Source organism: Hippocampus zosterae, chromosome 19, assembly GCF_025434085.1.
Source record: "Hippocampus zosterae strain Florida chromosome 19, ASM2543408v3, whole genome shotgun sequence".
In the NCBI taxonomy this organism is placed as follows: Eukaryota; Metazoa; Chordata; class Actinopteri; order Syngnathiformes; family Syngnathidae; genus Hippocampus; species Hippocampus zosterae.
In genome coordinates, this window is record NC_067469.1 from 2,406,885 (window position 1) to 2,427,479 (window position 20,595).

A 20,595-nucleotide genomic window follows, 5' to 3' on the forward strand; every position below is an offset into this window, starting at 1 on the left:
AGTACTGCAGGTTTTATTTTCTAAATTACAAGCAGCTCTGTGGGCCAGAAAGAGCCCGCGGGCCGTAAAATGCCAGACTCTGCCGTACAGCTAGTGTGTTAAATTAACTCATTAGTCTACAGTAAATTGTTATTCCTATTAGAACAACTTGGAAAGCAACAATTTTGTGTCTGGAAAGGCCGGTTTTTGACATAGCACTAAATCCAAGGCGGTCTGTTTATATGTGTGAACCATTTCATTCTTGACATTCTTTATTGATCACCTGCTTCCCCAACACAAAACCTCTCGAGCAACAGTGCACACACACAATACAATTGTCATTCTTGTGTGGTAACACGCCAGTGCAGAAGGCCAAGGGGACACCATTAAGTCTAAAAACTACATTCAGAATTCATTGCTAAGCACAGAATGTACAGAGGGAGGTTATGGAATCATCAATCCACTTGACTCAGTAAACTGCTAAGTTTCTTTGACAAGATTTGAAAAAATAAGTGTTTAAGTGTCTAAAGACTAAACGTTTGTATTTAGTGCATTGGAGGAGATGAGCATAAGGTAGAACTATCAACACTAATGAGTAAAAGGCAGCAGCAGTGGACATTGAAGAGGGCCTGCCCTTAGGGAGAGAAAAAAAAAATCAGTGACAGAGTAAAGAAATATTTACATAATCTGTGTACAACCTCATTTATAAATATGGGTATAAATTAGAAAAATAACAAAAAGCTACTGAAGTTCAATCAATGGTCAACTTCTACATACATATTTAATACCAGTCTGATAATTAACTGCGTATTTGGTGGTGGGTGGGGGGGTAGGGGCACCGCAATGAATAAATGGGAGCAATCTATACTTTAATTATGTACCAGTCACATTTGTGAAGGTCCCAGTTGCTACAGTCAAAATATAAGTTAATAAAGATTCAATTAAAGTCCCCATACTAAATGTGAACATCGTCAGTTGGGAGTTCTTCAATAAATTAAGCGCTTGAGGAGCCAATGAAAAAAAAAATAGATTGAGGGCAGTTGATGCCAAATTAGGTCGCATGGGTGTACAACAAGCAGCTGATGACTGACTTATCTGGCTGACAGGCACGATTCCATTTGGAAAAGCTTTCGCTCATCTTCCAATTGGACGCGAGGAGTTCCTATTTCACATACACACCGTCCTACCACAGCACATGCTAATCACCAAGTGTCACTATGAGGTCCGGGAACGCTACACATAGACGAGATCTCGGCCCTGGGCCGGCGGGCCATCGGGCGCCTCCCCCTCGGGGCCCTCGGAGTCCGCCTCGTCCTCGGTGAGGCCCTCGTACGCGATGGGCTTGGGGCAGCTGTACGGGTGGCCGTTATCGTCGAAAAAGCGGCGAAAGGTGAACTCGTAGAAGGCGTGCTCGGGATGCTTGCCGTTGCGGAACCAGCAGCCCGTGTCGCCGAGGTCGTCCTTGCCGTCGCTGTCGCCGCTCCACAGCTTCTCGGGGTCCACGGGGTCGAAGTTGGACGTGTCGGTGGAGTGGGCGATGGTGGGGACGTACGGCGCCGTCTGCTGCCGCAAGTTGCTGGAGAAGTCGATGGTCTTGAAGAAAGGGTGCGCTTTGATTTCGTCCGCGCCGTTCCTGCCGAGGCGGTCCTCGGGCCCGCGGCACAGCTTCACGATGAGGTCCGACGCCTCCGGGCTGAGCTTGGCGGGCGGGGGGATGTGCAGGGTGGTCTTCCAGTTAATCACCTGCGCGGACAGGGCGACATGCTGAACCACCGGGGGCATCTCGTTCTGTCGGTCACAAACATGTATCCTTTCCACTTGTGCTCCACATACCTTGAGCTGTGTCTCCAGGGGCGTGGTCGCTAAGAAGGGAGGCTGTCCGACGACCATTTCGTACAAAATGACACCCACGCTCCACCAATCGCACAGCTGGGTGTATCCTACGTAGTAGAACAGTGCAAACATTTGCCAATCGGACTGCAATAGAAAATGAACTGAAGAAAACAACAGTGAAACTTGTAATTTCGGCATGCCGACAATGGAGCAGTCACCTGTCCTGAGTAGAACTTCAGGCGCAATGTAATTGGGCGTCCCCACCAACGAGTGCGCCAAACAGCGCTGGTGCTGCCGGGCCTTTCTCCTCTCCAGAGGCTTGAGCCGGTCCGTGCAGCGGCAGTTGGCCGGGTCCTCCCATTCCTTACTGAAGTCCATGCTGTCCTGCCTCACGTGGTCCCCTGCAAACCAAACACAAGCATGACCCAAGTCCGCGCGACGAAATGCACACAAAATGTTGTGTTGTGCCACGACGCCAAGCTTTCCGCGTTACATTCTTCCCACCGATAATGTGGCCCACCTTCACAATCGCAGCACTAGATTGAAACGGCACTTTGATTTTAGATGAAGAGTTAATACTCACCACTCTGGTAATACTTGGAGTCATGAGTCCAGCGGAATCCGGTGCAGAGGCCAAAGTCTGTGAGCTTAATGTGTCCGTCTCGGTCGATGAGGATGTTGTCGGGCTTGATGTCGCGGTGGATGAAGCCCATTTTGTGGACGCTTTCCACGGCGCAGGTGAGCTCGGCGATGTAGAACTGAGCCAGCTCCTCCTTGAAGATGCCGAGCCGGATGAGAAGACTCATCATGTCCCCGCCGGGGATGTACTCCATGACAAAGTAGAGGTTGTCCCGATCCTGGAAAGAATAGTAGAGACGCACCACCCACTCGTTGTCGGCCTCGGCCAGGATGTCCCTCTCGGCTTTGACGTGAGCCACTTGGTTCCTGAGCAGCACGTCCTTCTTGCGCAAGGTCTTCATGGCGTACAGGGCTTCCGTGTCCTCTTTCCTGGCCAAGCATACTTCGCCGAAGGCGCCGATGCCCAGGGTCTTGATTCGTTTGAACATGCACTTGTCCATCTTGGCCCGCTTTAGCCGAATGTAGTTGGACTCCTTTTGGCAGAGCATCATGCGCATCTGCTCCTGGGCGTCTGTCGACAAGCCCACCTAAACAGCCAACGGTCACGGGTCAGCAAGCAGCCACAGTAAGCAGACAGGAACTTGCATGCAGACCCCCCCCCCCCCCAAAAAAAAACACTCAGCAATACAGTGTTCCCTCGCCAAATTGGCAATGGACTTGAGACAGATCAGCCAGCGAGTGGAAGTGAGACACTGCAAAATACTGTTAAAGAGTTGAAATGTTTTCAAAGTGTGTGAGAGAAGTCGTGAATTTTCACCTAATGCAACATATCCCCGCGATTCACGGGGGTTCACTGTATTTCAATTCAAAAATGCAATGTCATGACTAGTAAAAAAAAAAAACGGAAGACACGAAAGAGCATGCGAAGCAATCATGCCTCTGTGAGAGCAGAGCGGAGGGTGTTCGTGTCCATCACAATCGGATACTTTTACCTCAGCTCAGCTGTTCGTGACAGCAAGGAGAGAAAGAAGAGCCGAGGAAAAACAGAGCAGCGTGAAAAAGACCATACGGGAAGCAAAAAGGAAGTCAAAAGACTGCAAAGTGTTGAATTGCATCAGGAAAGATGACTCGGTCGCGTCTCGGGGTTCGATGTCTCACCCTCTGCATCTCGCTCTCCAGCTGTTTCCTCCTGCGGATACGCTGTTGATGGTTCTTCAGGATGTTCTCCACATGTTGCTCCATGAAGAACTTAAAAGCCTGCGGGGAGTACAAAGCCACCCGGCCCGACTCCCCCCTCCGTTCTTCGTCCTTCTTGTTGCGGCGCAGGGGAACGGGCGACGTCGTGATCTGCTTCTTCTCCTTTTCCGCGGCCGCGTTGCTTTCCGCACTTTCTGCCGCCTTCTCTCGCGTGCCGCCGTCCCCCGAAGCGCTTTCGTCTTCCGCGGGTTCCTCCCTGCTTGCGCCGTGCTTAGCTGCTCCTTGCTCATACGCCGGGGGTGACGGCGCAGCTTGTTGTTGGAGGAGGTGCTTGGGGTAAGGCGGCGGGGGGCCCTGGTAGCTGGGGACCTCTGCCGCGACGGGAATCTGAGGAACGGCAGCCGAAGGCTCCGGGTAAGCGGGGGCGGCGGGAGCGGCCTGTTGCATCCACGGAGGGTGCGTGGGGGCGACGGCGGTGTGCAGTTCGGGTTTCTGGACTCGCATGCTTTTCACGGGCTGCAGGATGGGCGCTTGCGTGATGGCGGTGACCGTGGTGGCAGACGGTTGCGAGCTGGCGGGGTGGGGTGCTCTGCTGTTGAAGGAATTGGAGCGCACGAGCATGTTATGCTGCCACGAACGAGACGGATCCTGGTTGCTGCTACTGCCCGATGAAGACGTGGGCATGTTGGGGGCGAGGGAGCTTTGGGACCAAGAATGGGGGGGCCCTATGTTGTACACATCAAGGTTGTGGCTGTTCCGATTGGGAACCATCATGGATTGAGGGATGCTCCCGGCAGTAGCGTACGACGGTGATGAAGCGGGCCCCCCGGCCTGCATCTGCTGGTCTGTGGGACTGTGACGACTGCTCTGGTTGAGCGGGTAGGGGGGAGGAGGCTGCCTGCTGCCTCCTGCCATGTAGTCTGCCTGAGGTGAGCCATTCTGAGACCAGCCTGACGGGAAGGTGAACTTCGTTCCTGCCGAGCTTTGCATGATGATGGGCTGGTGGACCACAGGCACCGGGCTGATGCCACGCTGGTTCTGAGGCACAAGATAATCCATGTTGCCAGAGTAGCGCTTGGTCGACGGGTTGCTGTCCCAGGAAGATGCCGGAGGCATCGGCCCGCGGTTCGGAGGAGGCGTGACGCTGCGCACTTGGGGTGGCAGGGGCAGATTGACCCACGGGCTGTTGCCAGGGTGACCCTGCGGGAAGGGAGGCCCCGGACTGTCTGAGCGGTACATCATGGCATGGCGAGGAGCCAGGGACTCTTTCGAGCCTTTCGAGGAGTAGGTAAAATGCAAAACAATGTGAACCATGAATTACATTTCTACACATTCTTAACATAACACATTTTTGAAATGGCAGGGAAGGGTGGAGTACTGTTCGTCTCAATTGGCCGTTCACCTACCTGGGGCTTTGAGGCATGCAGTGTTTGGACTGGCGGCATCAATCTGTTCCCTCATCGAGTCCTGGTAAGGCACCTTCGTCATGTATTCCACAGCTGTCCCCACACTGCGACCAGTAGTCTGCACGAGTATACGACAAGATGAATATGTATGTGCAGTGCAGTGCAGTAAAAAAAAAAAAAAGTGTTTGGCATCTTCTCACATTTTTTATTTATGATCAAAAAACTAATGTAAATATCAACAGCAAATACAATTGAACTGATTAAAGTAAAAGCAAAATACTTGGTGGCATCAAGACAAACCGTGAATTTTCTCAAACTATTAAACTTTTTCTTTCATCAAATTCATGTCATACTTGGCATTTCACTTGGCATTATGGACATTTTTCAAATAGCTCTTCCAGAAACAAGATGCGCCTCGTGATTATGAATCGCTGAGTTATGTGCAGAATGTGACCTTTTTTTTTTTTATTGACTGAATACAAACGCGTTGCTCCTACCTCCTCAAAGCTAGCAAATGGAGGCTCCATCGACATGTGTTTGTTGAGCTCCGCTGAAGTGCTGGCCTCATTGGCAAAAGGCATCAGGGACTCGCGGATCTCCTGCAAGGCCTTATGGTGAGGGTTCTTGGGGTTATAGCAGCGCCCCTGTTGCCTTAAGTCCTCTGGGAGCATTTTCCCACTAATGTCCACTTTGGATGGGTCGGAAGGCTTAGACAGGTTTCGCAGACTGTTCCGGATTTCGTTCAGCATATGTTGGCTGTTGCTGGCGGGGAACGTTTTGGGTCGCATCTGCCTGTAGCCCTCTGGTTTCTCGCCTCTCTTCATGTAAGAGCATGTACAAAGACGATGAGGGGGGTGAAGAGGATGTGACACAGGTCAAGGACTCAGCCGAGGTTCTTGGAGGCAGGGGGTCTTTTTAAAGACCAATCTCACATTTGGATTTGGCTGACATGGGTGCACTGTCCGTCATGAGGCATTCAGAGCATCTGTCAAGTGGTCCAACAGGTTGGACAAAGGGGACAAAGAGAAGACATAAACATCGTGAATGAGATGGGCAATAAATTTCGATCAATGTGTCAATGAAATGCCGTTTCAGTCGAAAAGTTGGCACGATGTCTATCACGAAACAAGACCGGTGTTGGCGTCATTGGTAATTCAAGTTAAGTGCCACTATGCGCATGAGCTGGCATTAAAAGCGTATGAAGCAAATGAAGAATACACACGGCAAGCCCTCCGTCGAACACATCGTTCAACAACATCTGTAAAACTACTTAGTTAAACGGACAAACAAGTACCCCTAGCATCGCGGCCTATGTGTGTGTTGATGCTAAGCTAACGCAGCCACAACGGCTTGAGGAATACTTAGCATGTTAGCTCGCAACAGAACCAATTGCCGCGTTTGACAACTCACCAGTGTACGTACATAAGTGCGCTTTCCCCCAACTCGTGTTTAATTGTCACCCGCTTACGATCCTGTAACGCTAACGAATAATACGATTTGAACAAAATGTCGTTATTGTGGCGAGCCTAGCTGATATCGTGTGGTGTTGAATTCCTGGGATAGCTGAATGACAAGTAGGGAGAACAAGTTATACAAAAACATCACAGAACACTTCCAGTTATCGTCGAATTAAAAGAAATCAAGGCAAACGAAAACGGAGCTACTCGTTCAGAATGTGACACAACCAATGTTTCTTCTTATAGTCTGTAAAATTACTGTTTTTAAAAATGAAGCAACTCAATTTCAGCTCACGTACTCAGTCCATTCGTTGCAAACTTTTTATTTTGTAAGTCTTGGCCGGAAGTAATTGGGAAGAATTTCACAAAGTCCCTCCAAATACCCGGATGCGGGTTGTTTTCGCATATTTTGGCACTTTTCATAGTTACACTGTTAGGACTAACCAGAGGTGGCAAAAGTAATCACACTTTGAACGTAAGTTGAAGTACTGATACACGTGTCAAAAATATTTAGTAAAAGTAGAAGTACTGATTCAAATCCTAAGCAAACTTTAAAAAAAGTAGACTGAAATGATGCACATTGGACTGATCGCCAGCCAATTGCAAGCAAAATAATCATCACACAAAGCTTATTTATTAATTTATTTCCAAAAGTATTAAATTGACATTTATACAAAAAAAGATGCAAAATAGTTGGCTGGGACTGATACACACAAAGACTTGATCAATCACGGACATTAAAATGCATTGCAAATGAACTCAGTATGTATGACTGGAACTGAGACTGCAAAAAAACAAAACATTTGCTAAGCATTCAAACTGGGACTTGTCTGTTAACAAATATAGCCTCTCCATCAGTACCGCACACGAGACACTGTCCAAGTACATCCAAACTGTTTACGGACAGCGTTTGGCTGGGCAGCATGTGAGTTGTCTCCAGACGACCTTTACTTGAGTCTCCGCTGAGCCATGCATTGATGAGGGACTGGTTGCCTCCAGCAGGAGCTGTCGCACTGCGGGATACCATGCTGTTGTTTCTACCACCTGGAAAAACCAATTAAAAACACCACTCAGTACAGACTAAAAACCCCAGTTTGATCATCCTCTTTTTGTTTTCTAAACTTAATTATGTGGCAGCATGAGTCGAGCTGACGTGACAGAAGTTTTGCAGCCAAGAAAGAATAAAACAGACTGTCTTCAATGTTTATCAGACTTGCCTTGCAGGAAGGATGGCATGTCTGAAGGTGAAGATATCTCCCAGTGCAGCAGTGATCCATCCTCTGAGCATGTGAACAGATGATCTGGATTCATTGGGTGGAAGTGAACTTCCCACACTGCACAGAGCATCACGTATAAATTTGAATTTGAAAGTGTCTGCAACAAATCGGGGAAAAAAAACGATTTCATCGCGAAAATCCTACTTTCAGCAGAGTGCGCCTCCATGAGTGAGAAAGGCGTGTTGCTTTGCCTCACGTCCCAAACACAGAGCATTCCATCCTGGCCTCCCGTGGCCACGATGTGCTGCTGGTTTGGATGTCGGTCCACACAGTGCAGGGGGACACGATCGCCTGAGCTGGAATGACAACGTTAGATTAGTTTCTGTCATTGGAGGATAAAGTGATGCAGCTTTTGTGACTTGTGAGATCTTACAGAGAAAGAATCTGCGATGGGGAGTTGCTCTGTTGCCTGAAATCCCAAATCTTGAGTTGGCCGATGGAATTCACCGTCAGGATCTCAGTTGTTCTCAGGTAAGTCACAGCATGAATTGTACTGCTATCTGCATTATCTGTAAGATGGTTTTTTTTGGGCATTATTAATGAGCTCTATCCCAATCTAAAACTTGAACCGAAGCATGCAGAGCAGAAACCGTATTCTAGAGCTAACCTATGGTTCGAATGATTCCTCCCTGGTCAGCTCTGTAGACAATAATCCTGCCGTCTTCACCAACGCTAACAATCTCAGGGCTGCTGCACACCACACTAGTACACGGGGCATTGTCACAAGGGTAATGATGCGCTTTTGCCCACTGGTGTGAGACGGAGAGTGCCTGGAGTCAACAAAAAAAACAAATCACCCGTTGCAGTTTGTTGTCGCCAAGTGAGACCTTAATTCATATTAACCTGTTTTAATGTAAGCAATGCCAACCTATTATTATTTTTTGACTTGTACGACAGATTAAATCCCCCGTTTCGCACTACTGTCCCTAACCACATAGTGCAAAATCAGTCAGAACACATAAATAATATTTGATGTACCTGATTGTTATTGTTGTAGCGGAGAATGGTCACACCTCCGGTTGATGATGCTGTTATGACTTTCTCTTGGTCCAGAAACTGGAGGGAAAATTAAATGAAAGCAGTCCGTGTTAAAATATTTGCAAACTCCAGTGCAATAAGAATACATTTCCAATCAGACATGACTTACTGCTTATTCAGCTTCTTTAGACAGGAATACGCAATCATGATGAGAGAGGCATATACCACTTTTCCGAAGACCGAGTATGAACACAAATACTTCCATTTGAATACGCGCTGATACCAAATACTGATTCTTGACGATTTCAGGAAACACGTACATTTCTTGAACCTGACCCAGGTTTCACTCAAATATACATACTAGCACTTTTCCAAGTTTAATTTACTGTCCAGACGTACAGTGTCGGTACTGATGGCAATCCCGAATCATGATCCATCAATACATACTGTGTATATGGCGGCTTATAAACATAATGGTGAATGATCGACTTACTTGAAGATCGAGAACATCTCCCTCATGCTTATGCTCACACAGCGGCTTTGGGTCCCCATCGAATCCTTCTTCCAAAGAAGAAATTCCATTATTTCCAATAGTCCAGATTGAAACTGTGTTGTCCTGTAAAGGGACAGAGCTTGAGTTATCGAATAAAAAACAACTGAGTGACGCTAACGCAAATACGATAATACGAAAATGCACGTTTTCATTACACAGCTCTGACACACACAAATCGCATCTAGATCGTGGCTCGGCATGAGGTCATAAAAAAACCACTCACATTATCATAAATGAACGACTAACCTCGTTATCCCAAGAGCCAGTCGCAAAGATTTCGGGCTGCTGCAGAGATGAAAGCGATACCGGCCGCCATCTGACTTTACTAATTTTCCGAGACACGTATTTCGCATTAATACTTTCCATTAGAGCAGAATTGTTTGTTTTCTTTTGCTAAAATGTACGTATATTGGAGCTAGCTTTAGCTTCCAACGCCAAACACCCAACCGCTCCAGTCAACGCGACGCTACGGAAGTGCTACTAGGACAATCTTAAGTCCAGGCGAAAATAGGTAGCACCCCTTCTAGCGGTCACAGTCGCCACTACAGCTAAAAATCTGCTAATCCAACGAGTGTGCGATGTGGAAAAAACATCGTTGAAGAGGCATATAAAGCAATTAATTACATCTCATGAAACGATATCACTCTGCGTGATACTGCGTCAAAGACGAGCCACCCCGCTGTAAATTCACCGTGGATGTCTGGTGACGTATCCTCTGCTCCGTCTGCTTTGCAGGTTGCCAGCTTCCTCGGCAAAACACTTGGCGCAGGCGCGGCACTGACGGCTGCTGTCTACTTAGTCCGCAAAGTCTGCATAATAATGGCGTGGAAATCCGGAGGAGCAAGCCACGCAGAACTCGTCAACAATCTGCGCAGTAAGTCTGCATGCTCGGGACAGCAGCAGCGACGTGAGGCAAACGCGAGTGTTGCCTGCAACCGCTTTAAATTTGGAGATTGCGCCCAAGAGTTGGGGCTAGGTTGCTAAGCTAAGTGTCATGTTGTACTCTCTATCCCCCTTTCCAACAAACCACGCTCCCGTCGTCTTACGCGAGCACGCGTCCGTGGTGGACGCCACCGAGAGACACACAAAAATGCCCATTCAAGGTCATCAAATGTCTTTCGTTTGAATCGCTTAGCTCGTTAGCTTCATGTGCGTCATTTGGGGACGTTGGAGGAAGCAACGATAGCAGAGCCAGACAGGCACCCTGCCCACATTCACTGATGCTATCAATGTAGTATCCACTTGATTCCTTCCTGAATGACACGGACAGCTGAACTGTTGTACAGCATGTGCTGCTGTAGCCTGTATTGCATGGGTACCCAAATGTGGTACTTGAGAGCCCCTATCCAGCCTGTTTTAGATTTGTCCCTCCACCAAAAACACCCGATTCAAATGACCAGCTCATCAGCAAGCTTTAGGATGACATAGATAGAGACTTTCCAAACTGACTTGGAGCAAAATGCGTTGGACACCCTGGACTGGTCTCCACCCAATCGCTGGACACTTGGGCTCCAGCTCAGCTGTGACCTTAATGAGGCCAAGTGGTAAATAAAGTGGATGGATTGGGTATATTTGCATCAAATTTCTCTCACTCAGTTCCCGATAGGCTTAATGTTCCCCACACCCGCTCTTGTGATGGCCAATCCAAGAGCTGCATTGACCTTACGCATGGTGACGCCTTTGTGGTCGAAAGGTCAGGTGGCTTAACAGTTTCTGCTGTCAATATGTTACCGGCTCCTGGGATGTCATCTGCCTGATGGCCGAACAGGTATTCAGTATGTAAAGATCTACTTTGTAGTCTGCAAATTACACTGGAATCACAAATCTATGGAGATCACCATCGTTTTTGCAGTGGTAGCGCGCTACTAACGCAAATACAACAGTATTACAGTTCATTAGATTGAGGCCATGTACCCAATGTGGCATGTTGTAGTAGCAGCCCAATTTACATAAAGGCATCTAAATTTAGCCTTTAACTTGCATGACTTGCGCAGAATGTCAGCACTCCGCACGGGTTGTGGTTAGTGAGCCTGCCTTTGAATCTCAGCAGAGACCCCCCCATCCCCCAAATACACATTTTTAAAAAAAGCCTTTTAGGTTAATTGATGTCTCAGAATCTACCATCAATATGAATGCGAGTGAACATTTTCCCCTCTATGAGCTCAATGATTGGCTGGCAACCATCTGCTTGAATGCGATGTCATGTGTTTTTGCCATTTTGCATCCGCAGAAAATGGCATCATTAAATCCGACAAGGTCTACGAAGTCATGCTGGCGACAGACCGGGCTCACTTCTCGAGGTGTAACCCTTACATGGACTCGCCGCAGTCAATAGGTGAGTTTTCCGGTGTACAGACGTCGTCAGAAATTCTAATCAATCGCCTAACTATACTCAACCAAATCCATCTCTTTCAACCAAAAGGCTTCCAAGCAACCATCAGCGCCCCACATATGGTATGAATTCACTCAATCAGCTGTGCCGGCACTCGGCGGATTCAATCAGACCGGCGATAACATTAATAGGAAATGTTGACCTTTTGTTTAATTATTCAGATTGGGGGGACTTTTGCACCTGGATTGATTTTAGCTGTCTTTAACTGAGCACCATAGGTGACAAGTCCTTTGAATCCATACTCGCTGAAGAGAATTTAGTCAAACACCCATTAGAGTCACAACATGAGCATTTGAAAGTCGTGTTCACTCCTTTCTTTCTCCACGTGGCCACTCAGCACGCGTATGCGCTGGAGCTTCTACATGACCAGCTGTACGAGGGCGCCAAAGCCCTGGACGTGGGCTCTGGCAGTGGAATCCTGTCCGTTTGCTTTGCACGAATGGTGAGTCACAAGTGGTGCGTCAGAGCTCTCGTGCCATTGTAGCCTCGTCATTGTGTCAAGCATGTGCCGCATCCCGTTCTGCCTTTTACAGGTAGGCCCTGAAGGCAAAGTGGTAGGCATTGACCACATCAAAGAGCTGGTAGACGACGCGATAAACAACGTGAAGAAAGACGACCCCAGTTTGATCACGTCGGGAAGAGTTACGCTAAAAGGTAAGTCGTTTTGTCAGATGAGGGCAAATGGACGAGGTACATGAGCGGTACGGTCTAAATAGTATAAAACGGTCCTGATGTAAATGGTCCCATCCGTGTTTTCAGTCGGAGACGGACGAAATGGCTACTCAGACGAGGCGCCTTATGACGCCATCCATGTTGGCGCAGCAGCATCAACAGTGCCCCAAGCTGTGAGTCTGAGTTGGAAATCTTAAGGACAGTGGGGAACCGCGTCTGGGTCCGGATGCTGATTGAGTGAACTTTGGGGGGATTTCTAGACATTTTCCCGTGGAAAATCATGGAACGCAAAAAGTCCACAACTGGAACACTTCGAGTCATCAATCAACCTGATTTGCCGAGTTTTGTGTGTTATTCATGGAAAATCTTCGACAAGTTGCGACCGGTGTCACCTCATGGGACTTGAGAGGCTCCGCTGAAACGGTTTTTCTATTGCCGTCACAGCTCCTGGACCAGTTGAAGCCCGGCGGTCGTCTCATCCTGCCCGTGGGCCCGGCAGGGGGGAACCAGATGCTGCAGCAATACGACAAGATGGAGGACGGCAGCACCAAAATGAAGGCCCTGATGGGGGTGATATATGTGCCTTTAACGGACAAAGACAAGCAGTGGTCCAGGTGGAAGTGACTCCCTTCTCCCTCCACCCCTCCTCCCGACCTCTCTCCTTCTCACAGCGGAAAAGGTGAAATGGGCGTGGCTTGGAGCAGGCAACGGATCACAAGAGGCTGCATTTTGCTGCTTCGCTGACATATTTTGCTTTTTCCATACCATGCCAAGTAGCTGCACGTTTCCGTCCTTATTTTTTATTGACTTTTTTTTAAACACTCGGTGGGTGACTCCAACTGGCTCGACTAACAAAACTTGAAAAAGCAACAACACTGCGGAGGCTTGTATTTGGCTTTAGTGAGCACGACCCCGTGAATAATCATCTGGAACGTTGCAACTATTTTTTTATTTGATCTTCTGCTCTGTGAGAGGTAGACAACACTGCAGATTGGATTGTATTTGTACAGTATTGACATTTTTATATTGGTAGCTCATTTTCAAAGAGATTAATTTTGCCGTGCTTTTTTTTTTTTTTCGCCTTTACTAACGTCAACCACTTCTGTTCCCTGCAGGGATGAACTCTGAACAGGAAGACAGTCCAAGTCCACCTTTTTAATATCGAACCAGGACCGAAACACAGACTGGGGGGGGCGGTCTCAAGCAGTCCTTAAATTTTGTTCCAAAAGCCTAACAACCTCTGATTTAAGATCATTCATCAAGCGTGATGGACTCGAGAGTATCACTGAACTGGACTGAAGGGGGGGGGGGGGGGGGGGGACTGTTTGAAGCTGTACACTTTTTGATTTACTGAATAACATTTTTTTTTTTTGGTGGTTTCCTTGTTTTGAATCAGCCATATACTTATACATAATACCGTATGTCTGCGGAAGTGTGCTGGACTTTAATGATGAAAGCCTGAGCTTTTTTTAGGTACTTCACATCACTGCCGTGTGTGTGAGCCACCTCACTTTCAATTTCTCTGCTAATAGATGATCTTAAGGCACCCTCCCAGCCCACTGCAGTATTGGCAACACACACGCTGATGTGAGCCCACATATCCCGTTTGATGTGCAGCGCTCAAGACGATGTTGCACTACACGCCCAACGATGCAGTCGGCATACATCCCGGCAATGCTTTCCATCCAAAGAGAACGGACGGACCATAAACACACCCACACGTGCATGGCAACGTTGCGCTTTCAAGAAACATCAAATGCAGGCCCCCCGCTGGTGATTTGCACAGTCACTGCTTTGCCAAAACAAGCTCTCATGAATGAATGTCTTGTCTTGAGGGAAGATTAAAAAAAAAGAAAAGAAACAATCTTGAAGCACATTTATTTTGAGTGAACTGAATGATGATTGTTATGAATTCCGGAGTGGCATATGACAATAAAGAGTTATGTTTATGTTATGCGTCTTATGTTTGATTCTTTGGATTTGCATTGCGTCCGGGCTCTACCATTTTAAGGGTAAGAATATTTTTGTTACATAATCCCTTTTTCTTCACAAGATATTCTGTCTTTGCATCTCTCTCTGACATGCAGTTTTTACAAAAAAATAAATCATACCTGACATGAGTATCTTTGGAATCTGCGTGGAAACCCACACAGCATGCGGATAACTCCGCACAAGAGGACCTGAACTGGGATTTTAACACGGATACTATTTAATTGTGATAATCTCACCACTTCCCACCATACTGTGGAAAATTATATTGATATACGCATTTGAAAAATTTAAGTCAGTGACTCTCGGGGCTGTGCAATGCAGTGGTAAATGTTCGAATGATCTTTTTATATAATAAACTTGAATTTCAAATGACGCACAACACTTTGAATGAATACATGTGCTCAATGTAATACATCGAATACACGAAGCTTTGCAAGGATGCATTCCAGAGCAGGATAAAGAAGTACAATATAACTGTTGCTATGGCTTAGTCTCGCTGTATTTACATTTCCATCCACAGGTGAGTTTTGAGACTACAAACATGGCACAATAAATTTTTGAATTGAAAAAAAATATATATACATGTTACAATTATGATTCTATTGAATTGTCTAGTCATAGTGCACCATACTTGACTGAAAATGAAAGATTCTCTGATATCAAGTCTTGGGACAATCATTAAGCACTGTATCAAAATAAAAGCAAGTTCTGTGGTTAGAAGAGAGGGAAAATTTTCATGCCCTGGCTTCATCCAAACAACCTTTGTTTTGAACTATAGTGAGCCGGGATTAAGAGAGTGCCCGACTCGATATTTTGAGTATGCGTAGTGGTCAGGGGTCCCAAAACTTCTATAGAAAGTATTCATGGACTCACCAACATCAGAAGATGTCATTAGCTTTGAAGGCAGCGTCCCTTCAGCAGCAGGACGGTTTCAATGTCGAAGCATGAGGCAAAGCAGAGCGGGACGGGATGTTTCCAAGATCACATGGAACTAATCACAAGAGGTTAGGCTACAGGAAAAATAAGAGTGCAAATTCAAAAGGTCCCGACTCGGGGCTCTGGTGGCTCCCATTCTTTCTTTTTCCCCAGGTTGGAAGTGTCAAGAGATTCCGTTTGTGGCTACAGGTACATGCCGTTGATGAGGTAGTCGGACTCCTCCGTGGTGAGGGGTCGCGCTTTTTTCAGCTTGTGGCGCACGAGCCTCAGGCGAAAAGCAATCAGGAGCAGCAGCAGGGCGGTGATGATCAGGCCCAGTGCCAGTGGGAGGACGGCACCTGGCAGAATAGAGAAGCGGGTGGGACACAAGGGTGGATGCGACACACGAACGCGCATCCGACCTGGTTCTGACCTGACTCGGCGACCGGATGGCCTCCCTTTACTGGGAACCGTTTGTAGACCGGGATCTCACCCTCTTGGATCTGTGAAACTCCCGGAGCAGCTTCAAAGAAGTACAATCGCAAAGTCATGTAAAACAGTCAAACGTTCTGCCTTTAATTCATATCTTCATCATCACCAGCCTCAAAGAAAACACATCTCAGTCAGGCTTTATTAGCAAGTACCTATTTCAGTCTGCTTGGTGATGGGAGGAGCCACAGTAGCTGGTTTAAGACCCGGACCTACACAACAATGACCCCCCCCCCCCCCCCCCCCCAAAAAAAAGTGTAATCAGTAATTCAACCTGTTCAAAAATACAAGCATCTTTAAAAGGAAAGCATCTCCTCACTTTTCTGTATACATTCACTGACGCAGTCTGATTCCTGGAGAAAGTTGTTATGGTTGCCCTGGCAACCACCGTATAGGAAGTGTTTGCATTCTCCTGCTTCATGGTCATAGTACCAGCGTGCAAAGGTGCCCTTACAAGGTCCCACAATTGGAGCAGTGGAACATGGGTCTATGGAGACACAGAGTCAGAGAAGACACAATTCAATCACATTGTTTACTTCCGTCTTCCGTACCGCTTGATCCTCACTAGGGTCGCGGGGGGTGCTGGAGCCTATCCCAGCTGTCTCCGGGCAGTAGGCGGGGGACACCCTGAATCGGTTGCCAGCCAATCGCAGGGCACACATAGACGAACAACCATCCACGCTCACACTCACACCTAGGGACAATTCAGAGTGTTCAATCAGCTTGCCATGCATATTTTTGGAATGTGGGAGGAAACCGGAGCACCCGGAGAAAACCCACGCAGCCCTGGGGAGAACATGCAAACTCCACACAGGGAGGCCGGAGCTGGAATCGAACCCGGTACCTCTGCACTGTGAAGGCGACGTGCTAACCACTGGACTACGGGGCCACCCACATTGTTTACTTATGCTTGAAAAAAAAAAATCTGACTGGAACTTTTATTCAAGCCATATTATCCATTTTGTTTTGAAAATTTTAAAATATTGACAGGAATACAAAAATAAAATAAATGAATATTACAGTATCTTACCAAGTCACATACAGTCGCAGTATAGTAAGTCTATTCTTCTACTGTGTTATACTGCACACCAGTGGCCACGGCAAGAACACGTAATACTCAATTTACCACATCAGATTGCTATTTTTAATTGAAAAAAAAAACAATTTTTTGTGGTGGGGGGGGACAAGTACAGGTTAATGGCATTTCCGTTCTATTCTATGGAGACATGGGGATATGTATTGAGTTACAAATGTGCTCATGGAATGAATGACACTCGCGTCTCAAGGTAACACTGAATTTGAAAGATGCAATGCACACGAACACAATAACCTTGCATGACATTAGCTTGGGCTGTACTGCATACGATTGAAGAATTTAGTTTGTCCAGTATGTGCACATGACATTGTAAAGTGACACTCCTGAAGATGCACTTTGTCAAAACAGTGTAGGGGCATTGGTGGAACTGTCTTTTTTTTTTTTTTTTTTTGCAAACGAAGGGATTGGATGGCAGAGAGGACAGAGACACTTTGTTCCAAGGCCCAGCAAGTCTGCAAGCACAGAACTGTTTTCCCATGGAATGCAGAATGCATTGAGGCTCTGCCAGCATTTAAGCGCTCAGTGCCATGACTCAGTGGCTTCCTACATGGGCTCCATCTGCCTGCATGTGTGGATAAACACTAAAACGCCTCATAGAAACTCCACAATAATATGGAAGACCACGATTTAAGAGTTGTGAATGGAACACATTCAATCACATTGTCCTTTGTTGTTATTATGGTATGTGTCGACATGGTCTACCTTGACTGTTTGAATCCTGCTTCTGACTGGGTGGGGGTGTGACTCTGCTCCTCTCCTGAGAAGGTCTACTGTTGTCATTGGTCATCCTGGTCCCAGTCTGAAGCACAAAACTGTCCAGAGACTGGACAGTGTGTGCCACCGGAAGAGGGCGGATGGGCGGACCTTCAGCGTGGGTCACCGACTTCCTGCTGGTGTCAACTAGGCGAGGATTTGAAAAGTGAGCGGCAACTTTTTTTCACGCCAAAAACAACGCTCTCCATTTGGGATTATGAGTGTTTTCTTACAGTTTGGACAGAAATCTTCATCTGATCTATCGGGACAATGCTGCTTCCCATCGCAGGCAAAGGTGATGTCAATGCAGCAGCCGTCGTCACATTTGAACTGGTAATTTGAGCAGCGGCCGGTACACACTGCCAAGAAAAAAAAATTAAATCAATCAATCATTCAACTCAACTCTTGAATAAGTAACTCATTTGCTGTAAAAGACATATCGTGAGGTCATTGCCTTCTGCTTGGTGTTTTGGTGCCAACACTGTAACAGACACATTGTCTGACGTTTTTTGACCCGATGTGTCAGTGACAGTCATCTGGAAAGTGTAGACGCCTTCTTGCAGACCAGTGATCTTCAGCAGCCCTGGATGAGACGCCTGCAAAAGACACACAAACACACATACACATTATGTAAAGTCACATTTGTTTAAAAGACACAATCACGCAACAATTAGAATTAAAAATATATTTTCACCATTATTGTACTGCATGGGAAATATGGCTGCAAAGTGTTTCACAATAAAAGTATTTCATGAAGCAAATATGCAGTACACATAAGTCCACAACAACAAAACTATTCATCTGTGCTTCATAATCTCAGCAGAGTGTGTTTACTTCTTGTATACTTTTTTTTTGTTCACGAAAAACAGAACACGTTGACCTTGAAGTTGACTCTTGAGACAGGCGTGTACGCGATAAACTCTTTATCTCTTTTGCCATGCACCACCGAGCTCTGGCCACAAGCCACTCTCTTGACTCAACAGAAGCAAACAAATGTAACCTGACCCCCGATGGAGACTCTTCATTACTGCAAATGCAAACATTGTATGCGTTTATTCATCCATTCAAAGCTTTATAGATCTCGCATTTGACTTTGGTTAATTGATCCAAGCCACGGCTGCTGTAAGTGATCATAACGACGTTTTCAAGTGACCGACCTTCATGGTGATGGCCGCGTCCCCCTTCACGAGAGTCCAATCGTAGCGACTGATCCCGTGGTCGTCCACGCTGTCGCGGCCGTCCAAAACTGCCCAGTCGGTGGGCAGCTGGATCACAACATCCTGTCCTGCATCGCAGCGTGGGGGCTCGTCGATCTCTGCAACACAAAGCAACAAAGTCTCATCAGATATAAATATGGATGCATTTCAATATATCTTAACAAACATGCTGTGCATTGCATTTCGGGATACAAATAAATCAAGGATGAAACTTTTTTTTTCTTTTTTCGGTGTGTTTGGTTACCTTTCCCTTAATTCGGTGTGGTGTCTCCCCAATCATTGCACCTGTCTCACCTACACACTTGTCAGTCTTCACCTGGTCAGCCACACTCAGCCCTCGTCGCACAAAGGGCCACCCCTTGCCAGCTCGTCAGCTATTTTCCCAGCTGCACTCGCTGCTGCGTTCCCGCCTTCCTGTACACCGCCATTTGGTTCCCCTGACCACGTTTGGTTCCTGGCTCCTCAACCTGTCCCTCATTCCTGACAATAAACCAGTTCTGAGTTCACTGTATCTGCCTGGGGGGGGGCGGGGGGGTCCTGTGATCATCTCAAGCTAACTTAACAAATGGAGGAGTTGCCTTCATTGTTATTTGTTTTCTTCCCATTAAACTGAAATTGCAGTCCAGTCACTTCCATACAGAACAATCACACTTATCTTTTTTTTTTTTTTTAACCCTGGGGCACCCACGGGGTCAAATTTGGCCCCTATAAATTCCGCTACTCAGATGCTACACTTAAATCCTAAAGGGTCAAATTTGGCCTGAATCCCAAATTAGAATTAATGCAAGAAATATTTGGAAAAAACATATATTTGGGTGTTCAGTGAACATAACATCAGTCATTTAATATATAATTCATCATTTTTCCAAAGAAGAAAAAGGTTCTTGGCTTCTCCAGGGTTAATTAAATAAAAAAAATTAAAGTAGCCTAGCTGTACTTTTACTCAACAGAGTACAGCGTGTGACTACTTTTGCCACCTCGGGTTATTTACCGATCAAGCATCGTGAGCAGTGTCTCACCTTGTGTGTCATCCGCCTCCCCGGGCCTCCTCTCGTTCTCGGAGCCTCCGGAGGAGTCCTGCAGAACGCGCCCCAGCGAGACGTTCAGCGGGCGGCTGTGTGAAGCGAAACCCGGCTGCGGAGCGAAGGAGCAGACATTTTGGCTCCTGTAGGTGCAATTGAACAGGTAGCAGTTGAGGCTGTCCCCCGCCTGCCTCGGCTCCACCTGGACGACCGCCACGGTGCAGTGAGGCTGCGCGCAGCAGGCGTGCACGCAGTCCCTCCAGGTGTAAACTCGATCCGGAGCCATGAGGAAGGTGGCTCCCTGCTCGATGGAGGCCTTGGCTCGGATGATGCTCTCCCGGGTCGAGCTGAATTCGCTCACGCAGGAGTCGGACACCTCGCTCGGTCGGTACGTCTGGTCCTGCTGGAGCTGCTTGCGGAACTCCTCCAGCAGCTCCTCCACTCCTGTGATTTTGGATTTTAAATCCGATATGGCCGTCATGCGAGTGTGGATCGGCCGCAAGGCGCACAGAATCAGTAGCAGCTGTAGCGGGGCGACGACGGCGATCGTCGGCGAGCGGTGATGCTGCATCGCAGCCATGTTTGTTGACTTGCCCAACACCGCTCCTTGAGTCCCCGCTGCTGTGAGGATGGACACTGCAGATGATGACGAGTCGGCCTGACTAGGAAAAAAAAAAACCCGCATCCACTTATCGTACATCCAGTCGTGTCTGAATTCTGTATTGTACAAGTGGGGGAGGGGTTGTCCTGTGACGATGCTGGAAAAATTGCCGTTGTCACGGTGACGA

At 47.3% G+C, this 20,595-nt stretch overlaps 4 protein-coding genes across 8 annotated transcripts; 1 reads left to right on the forward strand and 3 right to left on the reverse strand.

Moving 5' to 3' along the window:
- Positions 1–233: 233 nt before the first annotated feature.
- Positions 234–6,585, reverse strand: lats1 (large tumor suppressor kinase 1). Of its 3 annotated transcripts, none has more exons than XM_052052292.1 (8): positions 6,417–6,585; positions 5,492–5,979; positions 4,995–5,112; positions 3,550–4,862; positions 2,396–2,978; positions 2,031–2,213; positions 1,813–1,919; positions 234–1,722 (listed from the first exon to the last, which is right to left on the reverse strand). In XM_052052292.1, the coding sequence occupies exons 2-8, from the start codon at positions 5,816–5,818 to the stop codon at positions 1,213–1,215; spliced, it is 3,141 nt and encodes a 1,046-aa protein (XP_051908252.1). In that variant the 5' UTR covers positions 5,819–5,979; positions 6,417–6,585; the 3' UTR covers positions 234–1,212. The 3 variants fall into 3 exon arrangements, with proteins under 3 accessions (XP_051908252.1, XP_051908253.1, XP_051908251.1); XM_052052293.1 differs by having other exon boundaries at positions 3,550–4,853; positions 6,405–6,584; XM_052052291.1 differs by having other exon boundaries at positions 6,405–6,582.
- A 494-nt stretch (positions 6,586–7,079) lies between these two features.
- Positions 7,080–12,848, reverse strand: nup43 (nucleoporin 43). Of its 2 annotated transcripts, none has more exons than XM_052052365.1 (8): positions 12,716–12,848; positions 9,200–9,322; positions 8,707–8,784; positions 8,336–8,498; positions 8,102–8,237; positions 7,873–8,024; positions 7,669–7,785; positions 7,080–7,495 (listed from the first exon to the last, which is right to left on the reverse strand). In XM_052052365.1, the coding sequence occupies exons 1-8, from the start codon at positions 12,800–12,802 to the stop codon at positions 7,266–7,268; spliced, it is 1,086 nt and encodes a 361-aa protein (XP_051908325.1). In that variant the 5' UTR covers positions 12,803–12,848; the 3' UTR covers positions 7,080–7,265. The 2 variants fall into 2 exon arrangements, with proteins under 2 accessions (XP_051908325.1, XP_051908324.1); XM_052052364.1 differs by lacking the exon at positions 12,716–12,848 and adding an exon at positions 9,506–9,735.
- On the forward strand, positions 9,870–14,451 carry pcmt (protein-L-isoaspartate (D-aspartate) O-methyltransferase). 2 transcript variants are annotated; one of them, XM_052052376.1, is made up of 8 exons: positions 9,870–10,133; positions 11,490–11,594; positions 11,682–11,713; positions 11,989–12,093; positions 12,185–12,305; positions 12,411–12,496; positions 12,768–12,937; positions 13,439–14,451. In XM_052052376.1, the coding sequence occupies exons 1-8, from the start codon at positions 9,956–9,958 to the stop codon at positions 13,449–13,451; spliced, it is 810 nt and encodes a 269-aa protein (XP_051908336.1). In that variant the 5' UTR covers positions 9,870–9,955; the 3' UTR covers positions 13,452–14,451. The 2 variants fall into 2 exon arrangements, 1 of the variants encoding a protein (XP_051908336.1); XR_007960043.1 differs by having other exon boundaries at positions 9,884–10,133; positions 12,768–13,002.
- Positions 14,420–20,570, reverse strand: lrp11 (low density lipoprotein receptor-related protein 11). Its single transcript, XM_052052332.1, has 9 exons — positions 19,805–20,570; positions 18,726–18,883; positions 18,023–18,164; positions 17,802–17,927; positions 17,518–17,715; positions 16,039–16,206; positions 15,875–15,931; positions 15,664–15,753; positions 14,420–15,589 (listed from the first exon to the last, which is right to left on the reverse strand). The coding sequence occupies exons 1-9, from the start codon at positions 20,505–20,507 to the stop codon at positions 15,435–15,437; spliced, it is 1,797 nt and encodes a 598-aa protein (XP_051908292.1). The 5' UTR covers positions 20,508–20,570; the 3' UTR covers positions 14,420–15,434.
- Between the last annotated feature and the right edge of the window lie 25 nt (positions 20,571–20,595).

Bases quoted from the DNA above. Each gene is read 5' to 3' on its own strand.
- lrp11 (XM_052052332.1), bottom strand. From the start codon at position 20,507: ATGTACGATAAGTGGATGCGGGTTTTTTTTTTTCCTAGTCAGGCCGAC. The intron at 18,165-18,725 runs GTCGGTCACTTG...TGTCTTTTGCAG, and splicing joins ACGCGGCCATCACCATGAAG to GCGTCTCATCCAGGGCTGCT. The intron at 15,590-15,663 runs GTCAGAACCAGG...CTATTCTGCCAG, and splicing joins CCATCCGGTCGCCGAGTCAG to GTGCCGTCCTCCCACTGGCA.
- nup43 (XM_052052364.1), bottom strand. From the start codon at position 9,625: ATGGAAAGTATTAATGCGAAATACGTGTCTCGGAAAATTAGTAAAGTC. The intron at 9,323-9,505 runs GTTAGTCGTTCA...GTCCCTTTACAG, and splicing joins CTGGCTCTTGGGATAACGAG to GACAACACAGTTTCAATCTG. The intron at 8,025-8,101 runs GTAAGATCTCAC...TTGTCATTCCAG, and splicing joins CCATCGCAGATTCTTTCTCT to CTCAGGCGATCGTGTCCCCC.
- lats1 (XM_052052292.1), bottom strand. From the start codon at position 5,818: ATGAAGAGAGGCGAGAAACCAGAGGGCTACAGGCAGATGCGACCCAAA. The intron at 2,979-3,549 runs GTGAGACATCGA...TTGGCTGTTTAG, and splicing joins TGGAGAGCGAGATGCAGAGG to GTGGGCTTGTCGACAGACGC. The intron at 1,920-2,030 runs GTGACTGCTCCA...TCTACTACGTAG, and splicing joins TGAAGTTCTACTCAGGACAG to GATACACCCAGCTGTGCGAT.
- pcmt (XM_052052376.1), top strand. From the start codon at position 9,956: ATGTCTGGTGACGTATCCTCTGCTCCGTCTGCTTTGCAGGTTGCCAGC. The intron at 11,714-11,988 runs GTATGAATTCAC...GTGGCCACTCAG, and splicing joins CCATCAGCGCCCCACATATG to CACGCGTATGCGCTGGAGCT. The intron at 12,094-12,184 runs GTGAGTCACAAG...TGCCTTTTACAG, and splicing joins CCGTTTGCTTTGCACGAATG to GTAGGCCCTGAAGGCAAAGT.